This window comes from Leopardus geoffroyi, chromosome C3 (genome assembly GCF_018350155.1).
Source record: "Leopardus geoffroyi isolate Oge1 chromosome C3, O.geoffroyi_Oge1_pat1.0, whole genome shotgun sequence".
Taxonomy (NCBI): domain Eukaryota; kingdom Metazoa; phylum Chordata; class Mammalia; order Carnivora; family Felidae; genus Leopardus; species Leopardus geoffroyi.
Genome location: NC_059338.1, coordinates 73,526,635 through 73,550,754, shown reverse-complemented (window position 1 = coordinate 73,550,754; position 24,120 = coordinate 73,526,635). Strand labels below are relative to the sequence as shown.

At 53.6% G+C, this 24,120-nt stretch overlaps 1 protein-coding gene and 1 long non-coding RNA gene across 29 annotated transcripts in view; both read right to left on the bottom strand.

Annotated features, from left to right (window-relative positions):
- Window positions 1-24,120, bottom strand: part of PTK2 (protein tyrosine kinase 2) — a 256,802-nt gene that overhangs the window by 14,606 nt on the left and 218,076 nt on the right. For all 28 annotated transcript variants that reach the window (XM_045453525.1, XM_045453544.1, XM_045453536.1 and 25 more), the window contains 4 exons: window positions 23,858-23,969; window positions 15,818-15,904; window positions 12,230-12,367; window positions 11,335-11,475 (listed from right to left, as the gene is read on the bottom strand). In XM_045453525.1, coding sequence (XP_045309481.1) covers window positions 11,335-11,475; window positions 12,230-12,367; window positions 15,818-15,904; window positions 23,858-23,969 — 478 coding nt within the window. The remainder of the gene's footprint in view (window positions 1-11,334; window positions 11,476-12,229; window positions 12,368-15,817; window positions 15,905-23,857; window positions 23,970-24,120) is intronic.
- Window positions 931-9,085, bottom strand: LOC123585405. Its single transcript, XR_006706143.1, has 3 exons — window positions 8,516-9,085; window positions 7,634-7,636; window positions 931-943 (listed from the first exon to the last, which is right to left on the bottom strand). It is a non-coding gene; the product is annotated as an uncharacterized LOC123585405 (long non-coding RNA).

The following is a 24,120-nucleotide window of genomic DNA, read 5'->3' as shown; positions in this document are numbered from 1 at the left end:
GACTACGCAAATCTCGTGAATCCCACACTAAACAGAGTAGGTTTCGTGCCATCCTGGCCGAGCTCGGCAGAAGGCTTGTTCCCCACGAAGACCAGTCTGTGCAGTGGCCTCTACCCTGCCTCCCTCTGTCCGCACGCTCTGGCCACATACCACTTCTCGGGGTCGTCGCCTTTGGCTTCCCCCAACAGGACTGCTCAGTTCTTGGTCTACAGATACCCTCTATGTGGCAGGGATCATGCGGCAATGACTTCCCTCATTCGAAAGAGAACGTCTCGATATGTCATTTGTGTGTCTGTATACCCTGCACCTGCAAGGACCCAGCACCGAGGACACACCCATAAGCACTTGTGGGGTGGGGGGCGAGGAAGAAATGAGCTCTGTCTCTCCCTTCTTATAAACATATGTTTACAAAAATGAACCATGCCATAAAATGTTGTAGCCTCTGTACGACGTTATATAGTGGAAACTGGTAAAAACCACGTTAAAAGGCTGCACAGCATCCCCCAGCATGAAGGCAGTCATAAACACATGACAGTGAGGCACACGGGCTCTGGCATCTGGTTCCCTGGGTTCGGATCAGGCTCCAACCCTTTTGAGCTGTGTGGCCTGGACCTCAATTTCTTCAGCTCCAAAATGGGGTAGTAATAGTACCCACTGCCCAGGCATGATGGGAGGACTAATTCAATTACTACTGGCAAAGTATTAAGTCAGTAGCACATAAGTGTCAAGTAAAATGAGGAGTTCTGATACATGGTGGGGCAATCTTCAAATTTCAATTGTATAAACAGTTGTTGATTAAACACCTTTGTATACAAACATTTGACTAAATCCCTGATTATTTCCCTGGACAGATTTCCAAAAAAAACCCTACTGAGTCAGAGGGTTTAAACATTTGAACGGTCCTGGGTATCAGCTGCTCAAGTGCTGGGCGGTCTGGATGTCCCTCGCCAGCAGCACTCTCTGTGCCCTGCCACTAATGACTGTCATTTAAAACGGAGCCAATTCAATCAACAGAATACTGTATCAATCTGCCCTCCTGTCCTAAACATTAGAAATCCCTGCCTCTTCTCACTGGACGCCAGGCTCTGTGAAGGACAGAGGCCACGGCTGTGTGCTTCCTGTGGGGTCTCCAGGACTTGGTAGAAGGCAGGACACACAGGAGGGGAAATGAAGCATCCACACAACTGCCCTGTTAACAGTGTCCACGCCCCTGGGACAAAGCATTTAGCCTCCCGAAACCCACTCCTTGGCTGGAAAAGTGGTAGACTAATACCCACCTCCCATGAATACAAGGATTACATACGTGTTTGGAACAGTAATGGGCACCATTAGACATTCAGGAAATACCTGCTGCAGGAAAGCTCCACTGAAAATGCAAGGCAGAAAGAAGCTTGTACAGACGAGGAACCTGAAGCTTAGAAGGCAGAATTATAGGCGTACCTCAGAGATACTGCAGGTTTGTTCCAGATCGCCGCAACAAAGCAAAAATCACAATAAAGTGAGTCAAATGAATTTTTGGTTCCCTAGTGGCTATAAAAGTTACGTTTATGCTACGCTGTAACGCATGCAATAAATAGCGTTATGTTTAAAACGCTTGAATTAAAAACTATTCTATTGCTGGGGCACCTGAGTGGCTCAGTTAGTTAAGCGCTGACTCTTGGTTTCAGCACAGGTCATCAACTCACGGTTTGTGGGTTCGAGCCCCATGACGGGCTCTGCACTGACGGCGCGGAGCCTGCTTGGGATTCTCTGTGCCCCTCCCCCACTCGCTATCAGATACACTTAAAAAAAAATACTTTATTGCTAAAACATGCTAACCACATCTACTGACCCTTCCTTTCACGAACGATTTCTCTGGAGCAGGTGACGCTGTCTGACAGCATTTTACCCACAGAACTTCCTTCCCAAGTGGGGACCGTCCTCCAAGCCCTGCCGCCGCCTTACCAACTAGGGTTCCGGAATATTCTAAATCCTCTGTTGTCCTTCCAACAATCTCCACGGCATCCTTGCCAGGAGGAGCTTCCATCCCCAGAAAGCACGTTCTCTGCTCCTCCCCGAGCAGCACCTCCTCGCCCGTCAGCTTTATCCTGAGATGACAGCAGTTCGGTCCCGTCTTCAGGCTCCGCTTCTGATCCCGGCCCTCTGGTCCCCACCGCCTCCGCGGGGCCGTCCTCCGCGGCCGTCCTGAGCCCCTCAAAGTCCTCCACGAGGGTCAGAGCCACTTCTTCCAAACTGCTGTCGGTGTTAACGTTTCAACCTCTTCCCACGAAATCACAGGGGTCCTTCGTGGCATCTAGAACAGTGACTGCTTTCCAGAAGGTTGTCAACTTTGCGCGGATCCGTCCGAGGACTCCCTGTCTATGGAAGCTATATCCTTTTTTTTTAATTAAATGTTTTTTTAAACAACATACGTATTTATTTTTTGGGAGAGCGCAAGCGGGGGAGGGTCAGAGCAAGGGGGACAGAGGATCTGCGGCAGGCTCTGTGCTGACAGATGTGGGGAGCCGACGTGGGGCTTGAAATCACCAACCGCGAGGTCACGACCCGAGCCAAAGTCGGACACGCAACTGACTGAGCCCCCCAGGTGCCCCGAAGCTGTATCCTTACAAATGTATTTCCCAAGTAAGAAGACTTGCAAGTCAAAAGTTAACTCCTGATTTGTGGGCCGCAGAACGGATGCTGTGCTAGCGGCACGAACACAACACAAATCTCCGCGTCCATCCCTAGCGGGGCTCTGGGGTGACCAGGCGCCTTGTCAGGAGCAGCAGGACTTTGAAAGGTATCTTTATTTTCTGAGCATAAGGCCTCGAGGGTGGGCTTCAAATACCCAGTCAAGCGTGTCGTGGACAGATGCCCACCAGCTGGGCTCTGTGGTCCCACCGCTGGGGCACAGGTGGAGGACACCTAGCACCACTCCTCGGGCCCTCATTCCAGCATGGTCACTGGGCACCGGCTCCCCCTTGAAGTCACCAGCCGCGTCGGCCCCTCCCAAGAGAGCCAGCCCATGCTCCGGGACTGTCAAGGCAGGCGCCGACTTCTCTTGGCTGCGGAGGTCCGGGACGGCGTCTCCCTCCAGGACCGGGCCGTCTCATCCACACCGAAAACCAGCTGCTTAGTGCAGCCGCCCTCGCTGACTATCTGAGCTCGATCTTCTGGAAGACTGGCTGCTTCGTCCCGTACTTGTAGGTTGTGGAGATGGGTTCTTTCCTGAACCCTCCGGAACCAGCCTCTGCTGACTTACAGCTCTCCTCCCGCGGCTCCCTTGCCTCCCCCAGCCATCGTGGAACGGACGAGAGGGAGGGCCCTGCTCCGGGCCAGGCCTTGGCTTAAGACAACGTCGTGTCTGATCTGATCTCCCATCCGACGACCCGACTTTCTCCGCATTGGCAACGAGGCTGTTTTCCTTCCTTATCATCCGCGTTCACGGGAGAAGCACCTGTACTTTCCTTCAAGAGTGGCTCCTTTGCGCTCACAACTGGGCGAACCCTTTGGTGCAAGAGGCCTCGCTTTCAGCCTGTCTCGGGCTTTGACGCCTTCTCACTGAGCTTAATCACTTCCAGCTTTTGATTTAAAGTGAGACACATGTGACCTTTTCCCCCAAGGGGACACCCAGCGGCCACTGCAGGGATATTAACCGGCCTGATGTGAGTGTCGTGTCTCAGGGAACAGGGCTGCTCGAGGACAGCGTGGTCCGTGGGGCCCCAGAACAATTACAGTCGTAACTTCAAAGATACTGATCGCAGGTCACCACCACAGAAGTCTGAACTGCCGTGAGAATTACCAAAATGTGACCCAGACACGAAGTGAGCTAATGCTGCTGGGAAAATGGCACCAAATGACTTGCTGGACGCGGGGTCGCGTGTACGCCTTCCATACGTGAAGAAGATGCGACAGGATGACGAACGCCCCGAGCTGCCTGAAGCAACATGAGGTGCGTGCAATCAGGCGACAAATACGTGGTTTCTTTTAACCGGAGCAAATGTATCTTTTAAAAAGTTGACTTATTTAGGTCATCTCTATACCCAGCCTGGGCCTCGAACCCACGACCCCAAGACCAAGAGCCGCATGCTCTTCCGGCTGAGCCCACCAGGAGCCCCTGACTGGAGGAAACATTTACTTTTTACTTAAACAAAAGCAACTTCTGTTTCTTATATGCTTGCACAGTTAGGTGCTGTGTCCCATGTGTTTACGTAGGCATTTGGATCTCCAAACGAACCACATGAAACGACTTATTCCTGACGCACAGGAATCCCCTCACATTACACTTTCCCCAACACAACGTTTCAGTTTCAGCCGAGAAAACCTATCTCTATAATGCGCACTTGTGTTCCACGAACAGAGGTATGTAAGCTTCTCCACGCGGCCGACAGCCTGTCTCAGAGGCGGGTGCCAGCATGGGGGACTCGAGAGAGCCAACGCCGGCCGTCAGAGAGAAGCGGCCATTCGTGCCTCTGCTCCTGGGTGAGGTGTGTGCAGAACATTCTAGATTTGAAGACAGTAATACAAAAAGAAGAAATTTATATTTGAAATCTTACAGAAATAGGTCACACACATAAAGAATGTTTGGGGCTGGTTATTTGGTTGTTTTCCCCATCAGGTATGCCTTCTCTCTCTCTCTCTCTCTCTCTTTAGGTGTAACTTATATACATTATACACAAGCCCAGTAAGTTTTTATAAGTGTGTGCCCCCACCTAACCCAGTACCCAGATCAAGATACTGTGGACACCCAGCAGGCTCCAGCTGAGGCCGGCCTCCGCCTCGCAGAGGGGACCGATCTTCTGACCCAGAGAACTCACGTTCTGCACAGTGCCTCCCCTGTGTTGGCGTTGTGAACGTGATCTCTGTGAGACCCGTCCCTGTGGGCGTGAGGAGGGGTCTCGCCCACCGCGACCCTTGTGCAGCGTCCCACTGTGCGACCCCATCTGTTCTGCAGGAAGGGGCAGGTGGGTTACTTCCCGTTGCTGGTACCAAAAAGGACACTGGTGTGAACATTCTGTCCCCTGTGGCCCCGGGCGCTGCGTCCTCACAGGCAGCAGGTGAGGCACGGTGTTAGGCTCTGGGGACGCAGCAACCACCAGCCACACCGCGGTCTCTTCTTTCGTGTGCTGTCACTGCACTGTCATCACCTCTGGAATGTAGCCGATACAAGAACACAGGAGGGTCGTGGCCTGGCCCAGCAGAAAAGGGCCAGAGGGGGTCTCGCGGCGTGTCCTTGCCCCCCCACCCCGAACCCCCGCTTGGCGCTCCTCATGCATAGACCGCCTGGGTCTGTATGAGGGGGACAAACAGCTCAGACATTCATTTCCTTTTTCGGAAGACAAAGTCGGCTTTATAGAGACAGGCTTTTCTCGCTTTAAAATTAAACTCCTATCTTTAGCGCAGCACCGCATTAGAGGAGTACTGTGCCCGCTGTAAGGAAGACGAGATGGTGACACAGTCAGCCTGTCTTTAAGCCATGCCCAGTAGGAAGGAAAGCCCTCTGAGCAGGCTGATGAGGCTGTGGGCTCTCTCCGGCCAGCCTGTGAGGGCTCCTGCAGGCGAAGGGGCACCCCGGGAGGTCGCGGGCTGGATGGGGAGAGGGCCCACTGCCAGGAGCGAGTGCCCTCGGTCAGGGCTGGGCGGCCAGGGGCAAGCGGGAGAAGGTGAGGGAGCCCTGATCCCCCTGGAGTACGCAAGGAAAGGCAGCAGCCGTATTTACCGGCAGTGACCGCCCTCAACGGTGTCAGTCCTAAGAACCGAAGATTCCAGTCGACACCTGTTGATGCTCATCTATTAGAAGACGTTTGGGCGAGATTACTGACAAAGCAACTTGGGAGTCAATCTTTCAAACAAGAATACAGCTCCTTACCCAGGGGCACAAGCTGGCCCCACAGAAGGGAGTAGGGGTGCTGTGCCTCGCATGGCCCAAGGACCCATGAGGGTTGGGGATTTGTCACCGGGTCACGATGAGACAGAAACAGAAGGCAAGTATCTTTAAAAAATTCCAGAGCAATCTGAAACGGTAATTTTTAGGTCTGTTGGAGTTCATATAAACAAACTTGGCTCATGTTCTGCATATTAAAAAAACCTGTTTTGTCTTTTCTAGTACTTGTTTTTATTTTATTTTACAAGAGTATCAGGCCTACAACGGTTTAGGAAAAAGCCCCGAAACAGACCCTCCGTCCCTGACCACTGGAGAAGCCTGCAGTGGGCTGCCTCCTGCCCAGGGCCCCACATCCTGGGAGGAACACTCGGGCCTTGTTAGCCATCTGCTAAAAATAGTCCACTTGTGGGCGCTCTGCCAACAGCAAAAAGGAATTAAGGCTTTATTTATAACAACAAGCAAAGCCAATAAAAGCACGTTCCGCTCCCAGGTGATGGCTGCAGTGCTCCTTTGCAGAATCCCCACAAGTGGCTCAAATCTCCCGCTCGACCTATTCCCTTAGTGTTGGGTCAGGAGAGGCGGAAGGTGTTCTGGGACCGTCCTCGGGAGCCTGGCGTGGGCTGAGGGATACGGTCTGGGATCTCAGAGGCTCTCAGCTGCCATGGAGCACGCCCTGAGTGAGAGTGAGAAGCCCTTTGAGGAATTCATGTGGGCCCCCTACTCCTCCCACTGGATGCATGCTACATGTCTCGTCCTCAAGCCCTGGGAGAAAAGTATCACCCACACTTGGTAGAGCACGTTATACCTATTCTACACACACATGAGTTAAAGCAGAGAGGGTGAGCGACTTACATTGGGTCATAGTAACCAGGATTTTTAATTCTCATGTGGCTGACTCCAGGGTCTAGAGTCTTTCTAGTATTGCCTTCTTGAAAAGGACAGTCAAGGACAGGAAAGACCGTTTTCAGTTCTAATGTGCAGCGTGCTCTGTCTTCCCGCCACTGCCCGTGCCCCTGGCCCCGGGGTCCCGCTAGCCTGCCATGGCCTAAGGGGCCCTGCGCTCTGTCCCCCTCACCCGCTGCGCTCTGGCCACCGAGGTGGTCTTTCTGTGCTCAGACATACTTGGCCCCTCCCACCTCGCCTCGGGACCTTGCACTTGGTACGCTCTCTCCCTGGAATGTTCTTCCCATGTGTCCCCACGCTGGCCCTCCCCTCCTGTGCCGTCCTCTCTGTCACAGCGGCTGAGTGAGGAGGCTGGACCTTGAGGACAAGATGAATGCAGGGACAGCTCACAGTCTGACGGACCAGTCAGTCATCCTGTGGTAGCCACTGGCTGATTTGAAGTGTGAGAATGAGAGGGTCAGATTTTGGAAATACGGCTGTGGCTGAGGCAGGGTACGGGGACGCTGACATTTATGTCACCCCCATCTCCTTGCTTACGTGTCTCCGCCCGCTACTCCCGTTGGAAGAGGCCCCCAGTCCTGGCCACGCGCTTCCCCTCACCCCTACCACCTACAATGCCCACCTGACAAACACCCCAATCAAAGATGGGGTAGGGAATATCCAAGTCACCTGTGACCCCAGTACTGCTTGGACCCCGTAGCCAACAGTGACAACAATAAGACCTTCTCACTCATGGACGGCAATGCTAAATCCTACCAGAACACTAACGAAGGATGCCAGATACTGCAAGAATGGTCAGTTACGGCTCGGGGCACCTGGGGGGCTCAGTCGGTTAAGCGTCTGACACTCGATTGCCGCTCAGGTCACGATCTCATGGTTTGTGAGTTCGAGCCCCCTGTTGGGCTTTGCACCGACAGCATGGAGCCTGCCTGGTTTTCTCTCCCTCTGCCCCTCCCCGCTCATGCTCTCTGTCTCAAAATAAATAAATAAACTTAGAAAAGAAGAATGATCAGTTATGCCTTAAGTAGGGATTTAACTCTGGAATACAGGGCTAGCTCAAACCCAAGCAAAATGTCCCACGTTGTGCATCACGTTACACTCCTTACAAGTTTTTAGAAAAATAATGTATTTAAAATACAGAGCCAACAGTATACTTAATAGAAAAACTATTATAGACAACATCTTTAAGAATAAAAGCAGGCAGGGACCTAGTTAATATAAAAATTGGCAAGGGATGCCTCAAAAGAAATTGACGTATGTAACAAACACTGAAAATGGAGAAAGGAGATGCTTTCAACAAGTGACGTGTGTCAATTATGCCTCAAAAAATGGGGGAAAAAGAGACAGCTGTGCATGCAGAAAACCCAAGGAAATCAGTCAGAGTTCATGTGATCAATACTGGAAAACACAAGGTAAGTGTCTAAAAATGAACTGCATATGCACACAGAAAATACAGACCCAACAAATCCGGGGAAAATGAAACCCCATTAGAGCAGCGGCAGGAGCTCTGAGTGGATGGGCAGTAAGTCAGTAAGTGACGCGAGACACAAAATTAAGTCATCAAAGCGGCACGGGAGAAATAAAGGGCAGGGGGAACAGGTGGCGGGGAGGCCCCGACTGAGCAGAGACGTCCTAGAACCCAGGCGGTTTGGCAGGTGAGGCACGGTGCGGACCAGGACCCCGGGGGGCATCTCGTACAGCCTCAGAGATGGGCTCTGAACGGAATCTGGGAGCCATGTGGGGTCTGACGCGTGGGTGTGGGTTACATGGACTCACACACTTAACAGAGCTCGGCCGTCTGCACGCTCGAGGTCTGCTCATTGTATGTACATGGTCTCAATGCCGAGAAAAAGCCCACAACTCACCAGCGGGTCCTGAGCCTCGTATATAAACACGTGAAACCGCTCAGAAGACTGAGTGGTGAACCCGTTAGCTGCTTCCCACTCCCTAAGCTTCGGTCACATCCAGCATGGGTGGGGGGCTTCTGAGAACAGTCTCCTGACTGGTGTTGTTACTCATGCTCCTTCCCTCTGCCTGGAAGGGATTTCCTGAGCTTGTCTGCCTTGCAAATTCCAACGGATCTTTCACCTTGGCTCAACACGTCCGGGCTCTGGTACTGTCCTGACCCCTCCAAGCACCCACGGGCTCCTGGTGCTCCCCCGCCACACCCCAGCAGAGCAGCACGGGCTGGCACTCTGCAACCCTGAGCAAACCTTCGCTCACTCGCGGTCAGTCGTGCATGAGCTGGTGGTATTTACGTTCAGCAGCTCTAGTTCGGAGAATCGGTAATAGTGACTTTTTATTTATTTATTTATTTATTTATTTATTTATTTATTTCTATTTATTTTTGAGACAGACAGAGACAGAGCATGAGCAGGGGAGGGGCAGAGAGAAAGGGAGACACAGAATTGGAAACAGGCTCCAGGCTCCGAGCTGTCAGCACAGAGAGCCTGACGCGGGGCTCAAACTCACGGAATGTGAGATCATGACCTGAGCTGAAGTGGGACGCTCAACCGACTGAGCCACCCAGAAGCCCCAACAGTGACTTTTTAAAATACAAATCAATGCAAGAAAATATTCTGTCTGGGCAAAAGTATAAGATGGGCTAGGGAACGGCCGTTCTTGGAGCCCACTCCATATCCAAACTGGCTCGCTCAGATTTCTGCACTAAACGATCACCACTGTCTGCAGCTTGCCTCTTATCAAGATATGCTTTAACTTAAATAATTTAGATTTTTGACAGCACGAAACTTCTGTTCAAAAGTAAACGCAGCACGAAACTTCTGTTCAAAAGTAAACGCGTCACCTTGCCTATCAATGTTTCCTATAGCTCGCTGTAAACGTACATACAGAAGAGTGCCCGGCAAGTGTAGTGTTAAAACTCCCCCCAGCACGACGCACCCTCGCATGCGCTGAGGCCACACGACAAAGCAGCTGGACCGACCCTGCAGCAGGGTTCTGGACTGAATCCAGGCTCAGCCACACGTTAGCTGGGTGACCTCGGGAAATCCCCCGTGCCGTAAAACGGGGGTGTCACAGGGAGGGTTCACTTCCTTTATCCTCAGTTCCAAAATCTAACAAGCACCGAAAACTGGTAATTTGTTTTTCTTTTGCATTTGAAGCAAGCGAATTTCACGGCACAACGTGACCTGAATGGACGTGAACTCTGTACCTATTCCTGTTAACACGAACATTCGTGTTTTGCTGTTTACCCCTGGGATGCCCCTGGAACACTACCTAAACCCACGGCACGTGCACCACACCACATTAGCTTTCTCTGGTGCAACAATACTGGATTCTGAAGAACACAAAACCTTCCAGAATTTCGATTAAAGGATTCCGGATCCCTCTCCTCCTCGGGGGGGAGAGGGGGGCTGACCAGACTGGACTCCCCACACGAGAAATGCGTCGGGTGGTGGCAGCACGTGGGAGACGTCGCGTACAACCTGAGGGGCCCGACTGTGCCAACGGTGCATGCTGAGGAACACCGCCTTCGTCCCGACCGTCAGCGGCGGAGCGTGGAGCGCGCGTGACGTCTCCGGCCCCCCTGAGCTCTCCGAGGCGGCAGGTGTGCTGAGGGCAGCCCCAGTATGTCCTGTGCTCAGGGCACTGGCCGCTCCAGCAGTGAAAACGGGCTTCCCTGAACCTGAGTGTGCGGGCTGCTCTAACTGTGAACTACAGGTTCAAAGAAACGAAAGCCACGTAGAAACGATGTTGACGAACGCTGCGCAACACAGACTAAGGTCACTGTCTCATGACACCGTTACTCAGTGATTAAAAGCGTCAGTGCCTGGAAGACAGGAAGTGACTGAGAACCGTACCTCCCACCGCCCCGCCCCTTGTTGGTGTCTGGTCTCTCGGCCTACAGTCGAACAGCACTTGGCTTCAGGGAGTGTTTACTTGATCAAAGCACGAGGGACTGGCTGTGCCCTGCCCAGAAGAGGTATGGAGTCGAGAATCTGTGCCCGCAGTCCTGGCTCTGCTCAGCCATCCTTTTCAGGCCGCTCCAGGAAGACGGAACCAGCCGTGCAGGGGACGGGGGAGTGGGCTCTGAGGCTGAGGGCACAGGAGTGCGTGGCATGGGGCCCCGAGTCCGAAGGGCCCTTGTGTCAAGGGACAAACAGAGACCGCTCTGCCTTTCCACTTCCTCTCTGCCCCAGGAGACATCTGAGGTGGCTGTCCAGACATATGGGGGGGGGGGGCGGTCGGTATGTGTCGGAGCACGAGAGGAGAGGCACCGGGCAGGCAAGGCCTGGGTCCTCGGCTGTCCGGTCACACGTCCTGCAGCAGCAAAATGCAGGCTCTTACGTGTGAGCTGACACTTACGGGGGAGCTACTTCTGCGAAAACCACAGGGATGCTAACACCTCCGAGCCCACAATGCCACCAGCAACATCTCAGAAACCTGGTGGAAAAGGGAACCCAAGAAGAGGAAATGACCCACTGTTGCCGGCGTTAGGGGCCAGATGTGAGACAAACTCTCTGGTTTTGAAAAGGATGAACCTTTCCGATCGTCTGCAGCACAGCAGACCGCGCCAGCGCGTCACAAGCGGAGGGGGTCCCAATTACCAGGATGACCAGGAATCTCTCCTCTTTCTCGAGCCAGCGCTGGTCCTCCTCCATTTCCTGCTGCTGCCGGATCAGCCGCTCTTCCACCAGCTGGGTGGGCAGCACCTGCCCGATCCCGCGCAGGTCCAGGGCTGCAGAGTCCTAGCGGGAGGGAAATACAAGAGCGCATCCACTCTCAGGGGCCTACTGAGGATAGTTTTGCTGTTGCCTGTGTCTTTCCAAAGGAAATGAAGCAGAACGGCAAGGGCGGTGGAAAGAGGGCCTCTCATGCTCCGCTCACGGGAGCGACTTTCCCAGAGGCGGCTCGTCACCTCCTACCGAGCATCTTCGCCAAGTACAAGGTCGTTCAGCCCACAGCTCCACCTGCAGGGACTTATTCTAGAGAAACAATCCAAGGAACGTGCAGAGAATACATCACTGGTTACGGTGAAGGAGTGAAAACAGTCTGGAGGTGGACGAGAAGGAGGGTTAAACTCGGTGCACACGCTGCGGCGGACCGAGCAATTGTTAAACACGCTCACTCCAAGGACGAGGGCACGGGCGGTGACCACAGGTGTTCTGGGAGTCCAAGAAACAACATTTACTATCACAGGAGCGGTTCTCGGTTTACCAGGCAAATCTGGTGAAAGTTACCATGGCCCACAGAGCGGCAGGCTCCGTCGCCCTGCTCCTTCTGGGGACATGCCTCCCGCACACGCTCATTACGCTCAGGCTGGTACGCCACCTTTCAGACGGGCGGGCTAACGGTGGCGGCGTCTCTTGGTTTCAGTGAAAAGGATGCACAGACTAGGAAGCACTGGGGCACATGGAGCACCCTAGTGTTCGAATGAGGTCACCGAAATCAACAACTCACTTTGGGCAAAGCTTCATGCTAACACACGAACATCCAGCTTACCTCCACGTTGGGCTGCCACATCGATATCTCCTGTGGTCTGTGGTTCCATGAGTCCGTCTGGTCCAAAAGAGATGCCTGACCCGGGTAGATGCTGCCAGCCGTGGCTGTGACCCCATGTGAGCCAGGATAGCCAGACACCTGCGAATGGGAGGCAGCGGGGGTCACACTCCTGCACAGCTGTGCCCTCCACACGCAGGCCAGCGGCTCAGATGACAAAGAACACCGTGGAAACGCAACAGTGGTGCCCGAGACATCCACGTCTGGATCCCCGGAACCCGGGGCTGTGCTCCCTCACATGGCAAAGGGACTTCACACACGGGATCATAAATGAGGAGACTGGAGACGCGGCAGTCACCCTGGATTATCCGAGCGGACCTAATGGGAGAAGCAGGTTCCTGACAAGGGCCAAGGGGGGCCGAAGGGGAGAGAAGAGGAGATGTGGCTACTGAAGCGTGCTCAGAGAGGTACGGCAGGGCCGGTTCTGAAGGCTGGGGAAGGGCTCACTGGCCAAGTGAAGCAGGGGGCCTCTGGAAGCTGGTCAAGGCAAGGCAATGGATTCTCAACTAAAGCCCCAAAAAGGCAATCCACGAAGGCCGCATCGAGAGCTAAAGCGAACACACCAGCAAGTCGGAAATTATTTCCCGTGCCATTCTGCAGCCTCGATGCCAAAGCAACAGGGACCACGGTCACGGCTCTGTGGCACTGCTCCCGAGCACTCTTTTCTAATGAGCTAGAGCTGGCGGTGAGCGAAGTCCGGCCCCGTGTCCCCACAGTGGTGGCCATGGTAGAGACAAGGTGCTCAGGTGCACGTGCAGAAAGAGTTCAGGGCAGAAGGAAAACGAGAGGGCTGTTTATGTGGTTCCCTCCCTCAGTCACGAGAAAAAGAGGGGACGGAAGCAGCATTTGCTTCCATAACTCACTAGGCATAACTCACTGTGTGGCCAGAGTCGCCAGTTAATTCTTCAATGAGATAAAGCACAGCCAAACCCGTATTTCCAAACATCAACATGTTCTTCAACAAAGATTTCGTGCATCGGTTAGGTCTCCAGGCATGGATTTATCCCCAAATTGCATACTGACAACTAATAAACTTTCAAATAAGATGTATAGACAGTTCTCATAGTTTACTTAAAGGAAAATATTTTTTTAAACATTTATTTTTTGAGAGAGAGAGAGAGAGAGAGAGGGAGCAGGAGAGGGGCAGAGCGAGGGGGGACAGAAGATCTGCCCCGACAGCATGGAGCCCAACGCGGGGCCTGAACTCATGAACCGCGAGATCATGACCTGAGCCAAAGTTGGACACTCAACTGACTGAGCCCCCCCACCCCCCGGGCTCCCCCTTGAATGAAGATATTTTAACAAAAAAATTCCACTAACATAAAGTGTCCTATCGCTATTTTTGGTCGGAAGGGACACACTACTGCCAGAGAACTTCAGGAATTTGCACAGGAGATTTCAAGCGTTCTGTGGCAGCCACACAGCGGAGTGACAGGATCCAGTGAACATTTTAGGCCAAGAAGGAACGTGAGAGTGGCAGGCAATGGCCCGCTGCTGTTCCCATTTGCAGGACAAAGAAACCTGGCGCCTGGGGGAGGTGAATCGTTCATTTCTTCAATGAAAATAGGAGTATTTTAATTTCCCCGCCGAATCCTTCCTGTGTTCTATACACGCCTGTAGGCGCTTCAATGGAGGCAAGTCTCCGTCCTCACGGGCTTCCACTCCACGGGGCGGTGGCCACTGACCAACGGGCACCAGAGCCCCAGGTCGTGAAAGCTGCGCAGACCGGTGCCCTGACCGCACGCTCTCTCGGTCTCGTCAGCGGATGTGGCCGCGTTTTCTCTCAAGAAGCCTGGGGTCCGGTGCCTGCCCGGGGCCCGGCTTCCCTCCTTGGGCCACCCACACCCCTCCGGCTGCTCTGAGCACTGCCCTAGGTCCGGGTTCCAGCTCTTCAGCCGTGATGAGTCACGGCCAGGCAAGCTGTAACCCACGCTTCCGGCGACCGAGGGGCCCAGGAGCGCCTCCCTCGAGGGCGGAGGGCATGGGGACAGTCAGTCACCGCCAGCCTGCGGAATGAGGAGCTGCCCCGGAGGACCCGATGGTTCACCCTCCCCTGGCAAGTGGGGGTCTCAGGACAGGGTCTCCCAAAACAGGGCTGCCAGTCCTGTACCAGAGCTCCTGGGGGTGCCTGCTCACGATGGAAAACTGCCGGGCCCCCGTTCAGAATTAGTACGCGGGGGTCCGGAGGCAGTCAGCCAGGCAAAGAGCCACCGCGTGTCCACTTTTCGCGTTCTGTCTAGCAACATCCTTCCAGCTCGGAATGGCCTGTCCTCACCCGGCAGCCCAGCACCGCACAGGGAAGAGCGTTGTATTGTCCATACTGACCCAAGAGGCCTGGCTTTAAATAGAGTTGAGAGGCACGTAAAGGAATAAAAGTGCTTTCATCTGAGTGAAGGAGGCACAGTAAGCAGGCTTCTGTTCGCTCCCTGAGACACGGATAACTCAGGGGAGACGGCAGTTAAGGGAAGTTCTCCCTCCCCAGACAGACACTCGAGGACCACCCGCTGTTTGTTTAGCGTCTGAGTCCTTCTCCGGTCAAGCACTTTCTATTAGAGGCCGGGTGTCACGGCTCACCCAGCCAGCCAGCTATGGATTTCGGTGCAGTCGCCTCAGAGGCGCGGCAATGGCAAAGCCCCAGCCGATACCAATTATAAGAGGGAGTTTTATTTCCCAGAAGAGATTTTGCCCGCTACCCAAATAACATCACTACGGCTAAACAATCTGTGGAATAGTCCCAAGCACTACAAAGGAGTGAATTAGTGACACCCTCATTAGGACGTCAATGCACAGACATCACACCAGTCAGAGCAGCTGAGCACGGGGGATGAGCACACCCTGTCTGATCGTTTATCTGAAAGCCAAGGACACGCCACGCCAACCTCTCCTCACAGTCAGAGGGTGGCTGCACCGGGCAGCGGGCGACACGGGGAGGGGAGGGGACCCTCCAGGCTTACAGCAGTGTTCTCCAGCCGGTGTGGCGCGGGGAGCACGGTGTCCACTTCGGTCAGAACTGGGTCCAGTATACCTCCACAGGGCAAATACCCTTCCCTCAGAAACAGAAACATTACTGACTTTGCTTCTGGTCCTTTCCTTTCGAGGACGGTCTTTCCCAATTTGCGTAAGCTACTTATTAGCCTGGAAGTCTGACAAGCTTTCCACACCTGTCCATATGGCATCTGTCCAGTTCGCAAGGTACAATCGAATGTTGTTTTTGCCTTCCAGAAAAACCGCCCAGGTCATCACTACCTCTGCGCAGTAGGAGCTGCTGGGTTCGCCTGCGCCTCCCCGAACAGAGGAAGGCGATGGGGCTGAGGACGTGGCACAGGACAGACGCCCAGCTGTGTGAAGGCCACCCTCTGGGGGTCAACACGCCATCCACTTACAGCTACTAGTCAGAGTACTTTCTCAGTTCTCTGCGTGCCAAATCACTCGTAAGTACAGAAATGAAAAAATGAATACATGTGACGCACCTCCCCACCCCAAACGCGAAGAAGAATGCATCTCACATCTGTCACGACTGGCATATCATACCTGGTAATGATTGGTCTGTACCATGTGCTGGGGACTGGGATAAAATCCTTCGCTGGACCGTGGACTGGGGTAACCAGGTCTGCTGGGCTGTGAACAAATCAAGAGAGCATCATATGAATGAGTGTTTTGATAATTCTGTTAAGTCTATGTTTCACTGAAAAGAACAGAAAAAGGTATTTCTCCAAAACGCTTCCGTTGGAAAGAATGATCAAGGGTGTCAAGGCACTTCAGCGGGGGAAGCAGCCTGTCCCAGCGACGTCCGGGGCACAGGATACCGCCACGTGACACAACAAAGCCGCACCCCTTCCTCACGACACACACAAAGATGAGCTCAAAACGGATCGTGGATCTACACGGAAGTGGCAAAACTGAAACACTCAGGGGAGAACAGGCATCTCTGTGACCTGGGTGAGGCGATCGTTCCCTCGATACGACACCAGAAGCTCAATCGAGAGTGAAGAAAGATAACCCGCGCTTCGCCAGAATTAAAAGCTCTCGTGTTGCAAGTGAGGCTGCCGAGAAAGAGAAAGAGACAGCCCATGGAGTCTAAGAAAATACTGGCTGATCACTTAGGAGATCCAGCAAACACAAAGAATGCTTGTAACTCAACGATGAAACGACTATCTGGCTGAACATGGGCGAAGGGCGAGAGGCCCCAGGGAGATCCACCAGTGGCCAGGAAGACCCGGCACCCAGGAGACGCACGTCAGGAGGCTCTCCGAGCAGGAGCCGAGCCCGTGCTCCTTCCGCTCTGCTGCTTCCTGGCTGCGTGACTGTGGGCGGGCGAGGGAGCCCACTGGCTTCTGCATCTATCGAACAGGAATCCAGCTAGAGGGACGGTGAAGTCACTCCCAGCTCTAGAATTCTCGGTCTGTGGCATACATGAATTCAAAGTTCATAGCAAAAGTGGTTTAGCCTGAAATAGAAGATAAGCCCATGAAATCTTCTAACCCTGAGGGACTGAACGGAGGACAAACCCACTGCTCTCCAGCCAAATGAAGACCAGAATAAAAGCAGATGGACTCAGGCACCAGCAAAGCCCAGGGGAGGAAAGAAACACCTCAGAGTCTGCGTCTCCTCCCGAGGACGCACGTGGTCCTGCAGGAGCACACGCTCTGCTTGACTTCTGGGTATCTAGGACCCTCTCATCACCCCACAGCTCTGCTCACATGGCCCACTGCCCGGATGCCTCCTGCCTCAGCCTGGGAAGCTCCACCCCAACTTCTGAGTCTTCTACGGTGATTCCGTGCAACCTCCTGATTTCTCCCACAGACGTGACATCTAAATCCTCGGCTCTCCTCCGTCACGCGATTCAAATCCTGACTGGGATTGCGGCTACCTCTGTACCTGCCCAAGCCCTGCTACTGTGGGGCTGTGAAATCTCTGCGGGTGGGGGTGCCTGGGTGGCTCAGTCGGTTAAGAGTCCGACTTCGGCTCAGGTCACGATCTTGTAGCTTGTGAGTTCAAGCCCCGCGTCGGGCTCTGTGCTGACACCTCGGAGCCTGGAGCCTGCTTCAGATTCTGTGTGTCCCTCTCTCTTCGCCCCTCCCCCACTCACACTCTGTCTCTGTCTCTCTCTCTCAAAAATAAAGATTAAAAAAAAAAAAAATCTCTCGGGTGGAAATGCTCCCTTAGCCCATGAGCCTGCATTATAGTGGCCCAGATGCGGTTGACCCTAAACTTAACCAAATAGGAGGATGGATCCCCGAGACCCCCGGAAGCAGGAAAGGGACATCAAGGGGGTGTCACAGGCTTTACTCTGTGTTCTATGGTGGCATTTTCTACAAGTATGTTCCATGATGCCTGAGGGACTACTCTTCAGATTTATATTTTTAAAGATTTCATTTGAACAAGTGGTGAAGGAGAGGCAAAAAGAAAACAGTTCCATTATCTCTGTTCTATGACATTGGACCGGCAACACTCATTTTTTTTTTAAGTTTATTTACTTTTGAGAGAGAGAAAGCACAAGTGGGGAGGGGCAGAGAGGGAGTGGGGAGAGAGATTCCCAAGCAGAATCTGCACTGTCCGTGCGGAGCCTGGTGTGGGGCTCGAACCCACGAACCACGAGACCACGACCCGAGCCATGGCTTCACCGACTTAGCCACCCAGGCGCCCGCAACACTCATTTCAAAGGTATGTGTTAACATGTATGCACCGCCATGGCGGTGTGGGACTCCTGGAGTCCAAGTGCCGGAGGAGGCAGAATCAGGACAGTAAGCAGCTCTCTGATGGTCGTACAGTTGTGTCCCGTGGCTTGAGTCCTGGAGGTCGCATGTAAGTAACAGGCAAAAATAACAACTTTTCCTCAGTGTGTCCGTGTGCACCGAGCTGACGTGCTTTCCATACGATTTGACAGTTGGAGGAGCAATGTCACTGGGCGGTATTATCACCCTTTTTCAGAGGATAAAGCCGCGGCTCAGACAACTTCGTCAATGTGAAGAGACTGCACCGTCCACGCGGGCAGACCTGCTCGACCCCCAAATCCACTGTGCGGTGACGCCGCCCTGTGTCAAGTGTGCTTGGGCTCGACGAATAAAACGGAAAATACAGAAGGAACTGATAAGGGGCTGGCAAAGTCACCACACGACGTCCCACAGGGACTCAAATACCTGAATGGGTAACAAAAGAGAGCACTTGCAAGGTTCCATTTCAAAATAAAACAACAGGGAAAAGGATGAAAATGGGCTTTATGGCAGACAAGACGATCGTGAAACCAAATTCCGCGAACCCGCGAACATGGAGAGCGCGTGTCCCGTCAGACGGCTGTTCGTGTTCCCTACGAGCAGGATGCCAGCATGGCGGGTGGCGGGGGTGCAGGCTGTGGTCAGGGCCGTTCACCTCTGCGCCGCCACGTTCCCGACGGGGTCACGGGGGCGGGGCTGTCGTGGGGACTGACGTCCAGTTCTTGGAGGACGGCTTCCACGTGAGCGCCTCGGAACTACCATTCGGCAGGTTACTCCGTCTCCTCCTCTAAGACACACACTCGGATTTTAAGGTTTTTAGAAAAGCAAACCGTGGAGCTGCGGGAGATTCTGCTCAAGTCTGGCCACGTGAGGCGGGGGAGGAAAAGCCAACACACCCTAAACCGGCGGTTCTCCATCGGGTGGCAGTGTCCCTGCAGGCGTCCAGGGCACCCGCGAGGGCGCCGGGCTGAGCCCGACGGCACCGGGGGTCAGAACGACGGGACCCGCTCTCCTTTCAGGTGCCTCGCTCGACCTTACGTAGGTAAACAGCAACGGTCCTGCGATCTGAACCCAAACGACACGTGGCACAGCTTCCCACACACTGAACCTACTGGAACAGCAGCTACTGTGCACGTGGACGCGCCATTTTGTTTTGTTTGAACTTGTATCAGGATTTTTCGCCCTTCCAGAAAATCGCATCGCCACGGCCAGTGTGTTCACGCGCGGCTGGGGCCGTGGGCTCTGCAGGCCTAGCGGCTGTCTGTACCCGTGGTGTGCACACGCAGGCAAGCACTTGACCATCTCACCGCTCCTGAGGGTCTCCTACAGGCGTGTGCATAACGTCGTAGTTTCCTTCTACAGTTAGCAGTCTCCTGGAAGACCCGGTGTTTTGCCATTAGGAAGGCGTTTTATTACCCACGTATTCCACTTCAGGGTTAGCAGTAGGGCATCCCCAAATGCTTCTTATGTAAGCGGAGTGCTTGCTGCGTCCTGTTCGGGCTGAGAAACGCTGCTGAGACAGCCACTCTCAAACACTATCTTCAGGACCCCTTTATATTTTCAAAAATTACCAAGGACTCCAAGAACTCTTGTTCATCTGGAATATATCTACTAATATTTACACTAGTAGAGATGAAAACACACACTTAAAAGTAACAACAAACTGGGGCACCTGGGTGGCTCAGTCAGGTAAACGTCCGACTTTGGGTCGGGTCATGATCTCATGGTTCGTGAGCACCGAGTCAGGCTCTGTGCTGATAGCACGAAACCTGCTTCGGATCATCTGTCTCCTCCTCTTTGCCGCTGCCCTGCTTGCTCTCTCCCTCATTCCCTCTCTCTCTCTCAAGAAACGACAACAACAAACTAATTACATGTTAAAAAAGTATCTATTTTGGGGCGCCTGGGTGGCGCAGTCGGTTGAGCATCTGACTTCAGCCAGGTCACGATCTCGCGGTCCGTGAGTTCGAGCCCCGCATCGGGCTCTGCGCTGATGGCTCAGAGCCTGGAGCCTGTTTCCGATTCTGTGTCTCCCTCTCTCTCTGCCCTCCTCCGTTCATGCTCTGTCTCTCTCTGTCCCCAAAATAAATAAACGTTGAAAAAAAAAAAAAGTATCTATTTTTTCAAAACTAAAAAAAAAAAATCAGGGAGCAGAGGGGCACCTGTTACACGTATGTAGATAAATTCCTTCAACGTTCGGCTTCACAGAAGGAAGCCTCTCTGCTCTGTGTGCTGTGCTGTTTCGCTGACTGTAGCACACAGAGAACGCCCAGCCTCATGCAGCAGTAAAGCTGGAGAGGAGACAAGGGCGTTAACAGTTTCTCAGCACAGCTGTGGGTACTGTTTGTTGGTGTTGCCCCCAAACAACAAGCGGCGGTTTCTTAAGAGTGACTTTTGCGACGTGGACTCTGAAACGTATCGTCTGTTGGAATCCATCACTCCGTCCTGTACTGGGAACGCATCGTCCACCTGCCCACGTGTGATCCTGTAATATCCTGCAGCGGTCACCTGGAAACCGGGAGTCCCCGAGTCCCGTGGACCTGTGCAGTGCCGACCCATTTCAGCATACGTACGGAGAAAGTCATGTTTGTTCATACCATTCTGAGCTCATCACAAAAGTCTCAGAATTCCGAAGCTCTCAGGTCATGGTGATGGGGGTAAGTTTCTCAAAATTCTAATTTTTGCTTGAAGACTCAAATTGTATCACTGGCCACAAACACTATCATCTGTTCTTGATGACACAGTCTTGCTTCGTTCCTTGAGAAAGCGCCTACCGAATGCGTGACTCTGACCAACCACAGCATCTGCCCACTCCTTTTTCAAGAAACACTGGTCTTCCGCGGGGAAAGCGGTCAGTTCCGCAGGACAGCCGCACCGCAAGCGTCTTCCGGTACTTTCTGTTTCCTCCCTCGGAGGACGTGTGACTGCTTCGCCGGGGTCGTTCTGCGGCACCCCGGCGTCACTCTGGCACAGGTGGCGAAGAACCGGTGATGACCAGCTCGGCCTGGCACTGCCGCCCTGGCGTGCGTCGCGGGGACGGCCGCTTGGTCCACGGTTACGTCTGCAGCAGGACTGCCAATGCCAGCGGAGTGGACGAGGCCAGGGACACGTGAGCATTACTACAAAATGGGTGTTGCTCCCACGGCCCTCTGAAACGGTCTTGGACCCGCAGATCCAAGAAATACATTTTTAAAACTGCAGAGAAAGGTATTTTTAGCCGGAGGCTTTCCCATGAACCGACGGGGATGTGCAGGACAAATCACCGAAATGAAATGAACCTGGAGCGGGGCTCCCCGGGCTGCATTCCTCACGGGCAAACTTCTCTGAAAATTATTTTGTGTCCAAACATTGGTATTAAATATTGACAAAGAAACTGATAACAATTTTTGATAATCAGCTTTGTGGTTACGGTGCCTTTGCCATTAAGTACAATTAAGCTTTGAATTTTGAATCTGGAACGTGGGAGAGAAAAATGTTTCCCTTTAAAAAACTAATTAGGCTACGTGACAAATGTTATTAGTACACAATGTTCATCTACAAAAGCCCGAGATCCTACATGAACTGAAGAGGTTTAAGTGGAATTTATTGTCCGAAAACAGCACAGGCAGAACTATAACAACTGATGAGGCTCCAGACTTCCCACTAAATGGGGTGGAGGGACAGGAGGTGACGCTGGGCTAGCGGGCTGGCCTCTCGGAGACAAGGGACTCAGCTGCACGCCGGTGAAATGCAGGGGCCATAAAGCAGAGTTCGATTCTACGGATCACTGTGGAGGAGGGAAAACTGTGCCCAGACCTGATTCCGGCTGGTAGGGGAGCCGGGTAATGAGTGTGTCTGTTTATGTTCATTGAGCGTCTGTAGGTTTATACTAGCGTTGGCGAGTTTCTAGCCATGAAAACGTTTAATCCAGGGCTTGCCAACCTTTTCCTCAAAGTGTCAAAGAGCAAATGTATCAACCTGTGCAGCCACAGTGATGGGGCTACAGGCCGAAACCAGCCAGGGACAGCACACCAGTGAAGCATGCAGCTCATTCCAGTCAAACTCCAGTGACAACAACAGGCAGTGGGTTACGAGGTGCTGACCCGATCTCCGATTAGAGAGAAGAGCCTCAAAATAGGCACTCTGAAAATGTCTCGAAACCAGAAAGGCCTTTGTACTCTAAAACAGAAAAAGCCTAACCTCAGACTACACCTTCCAAAATTCAGCCACACGAGCATTATTAAACCAACATTCTACAGACTGAGCTACAGGAAAATGTTGAGACGGACAAAGTTTCTTCATTCTGTGGAGTTTTGGGGGAGTGCTACAAGATCTGGGGCTCACCGCCAGGTTCGCACAGCACCTGACGCCTCCGTGATTCCATCAGGGAGGCAGAGGCGGGACCTCAGGCAGCCTTCACCGCATCCCTGAGGGCGAGGGATGCTAACACCCTCGCTTCACAGAGAGGATGGTGAGGCTGGGAACGGGGAGGCGGACTGCCCAGTCATCGGAGCCCCATGTGAAGAGATCCACTTGGCCTTTCGGCCTGAGGAACTAGCTTCCAGACTCTCATGCCTCCCAGGCCCGGACCACTGTGCTGTGGCTCAGTGTATATGCAAAGCGGGAGGGCCTTACATGCTGGGATGAGGGGCTCTCAGTTTTTCTGTGGGTGACAGCAGATCTATTGTTAAATCAGGAGACACGGAAGTGCACTGGTTTCGCTCTCACTCAAAGGAACACCGGTCGAAGGTGGCGTTGGCCCTCCTCCTCTGGGCCTCAGTTTTTCTACTTGTTCAGGAGGCTGGACCAGGGAACCCTCCACCTCAAAATTTCTGAAGAACTGTGTCAATACCCGTAGTCACCTTAAATGTGTGGTGTTTTACTATTACACAGTTGAAAATACTGACCAAGAAAACAGAAGCTTTCAGGCATCGTTAAAAGTTGGTAATAATATTTAAATAGTACTTTGTGCTATCAGATTTCTGAACGTTTTTCAAAAAGAAAATGAAATAATTGCCAGTACCTGCGTATGCTTTTAGCTCATCGAACAGAAGGTAAAGCCTACCATCTATTTAAATTCCAGAAGACGTTCTGAACTGGATCATTCATGGCAAGTAAGCCACCGTGTGAAAATACCTTTCTTTCAAAAGCAAAAGGTATCTGAAGAATTCTCAACCGCATGAGAGGCTTTAACGGCCAACTATGAGCAGAGCCCGGCCACCACCGTTTGGCTGAGCACGGGGGGTGGGGGGGTGGGGGGTGCCTCGGTGACCTCGCAGGGCCGCAGGGCTTGGGGGAGGGGGACAGGCGAGGCCCAGGGGTGCAGCCAGCAGATCCTGACCTGCAAATGCGACGCCTCCGGCTCCCGGCCAGGAAGGCGGCTGCAGAGAGCAGGTAGGCGGCGCATGTGCACAAGGCTCGCAACCCAACCCGGCCCCAGAGGAAAGGAATTAGGGACCACGGGACTCAGTTTACGGCAGGGCGAAGCGTGGAGCGTTCAGGGGCCTGGCTTCGGTCTATCTGAGGTCTGCATCCCGGCTCCAACCTTCGCATGCTCCCTGACCAGGGGAAGCCCTCCTCCACGCCTGGCGTGCTCACTGCAGTCTGGGGGTGGGGGTGGGGGTGGGGCGAGCCGAGGAGGAGCCTCTGAAGACCGCGTCTAACCTCACACAGGGCCTCCAGCCGAAATGCAAACCAGGGAACGAGTGCGGTGAGGGTAACACGCAGGGAGCAGGGAGGCAGGCGAGGGGAGAGGCGTGACACTGGCGGCTCCTGGGACACCCTGACGCCTGGGTGCCTCCCACAGACAGCAGCTGCCTGCACCGGCAGCCTCGAGAGTTAGCGGGAGCGATGCCAGAATTGGGGTAGGGGCCCCTGCTACCTTGGGTGGCGCTTCGTCGGACCCTCCGGAGTCCCAGGACACTGTGACCTGTCTTCGGGATTCCATCCTCATTCGTTCTTCTTGCTGGACCTTCTCCTCCTCCAGGATGGTGCTAGAGAGAGAACACACGGTTCAAGGGGAGCTGACAGCCGGAGCGAGCGGGCACACACCAGGCCCCCCACCCCCGGGCTGACGTAAGGAGCGCCGGCCGGCCGACGAGAGGGCAACGAGGACGAAAGGGAGAGCCGATCCGGTCTCTAAGA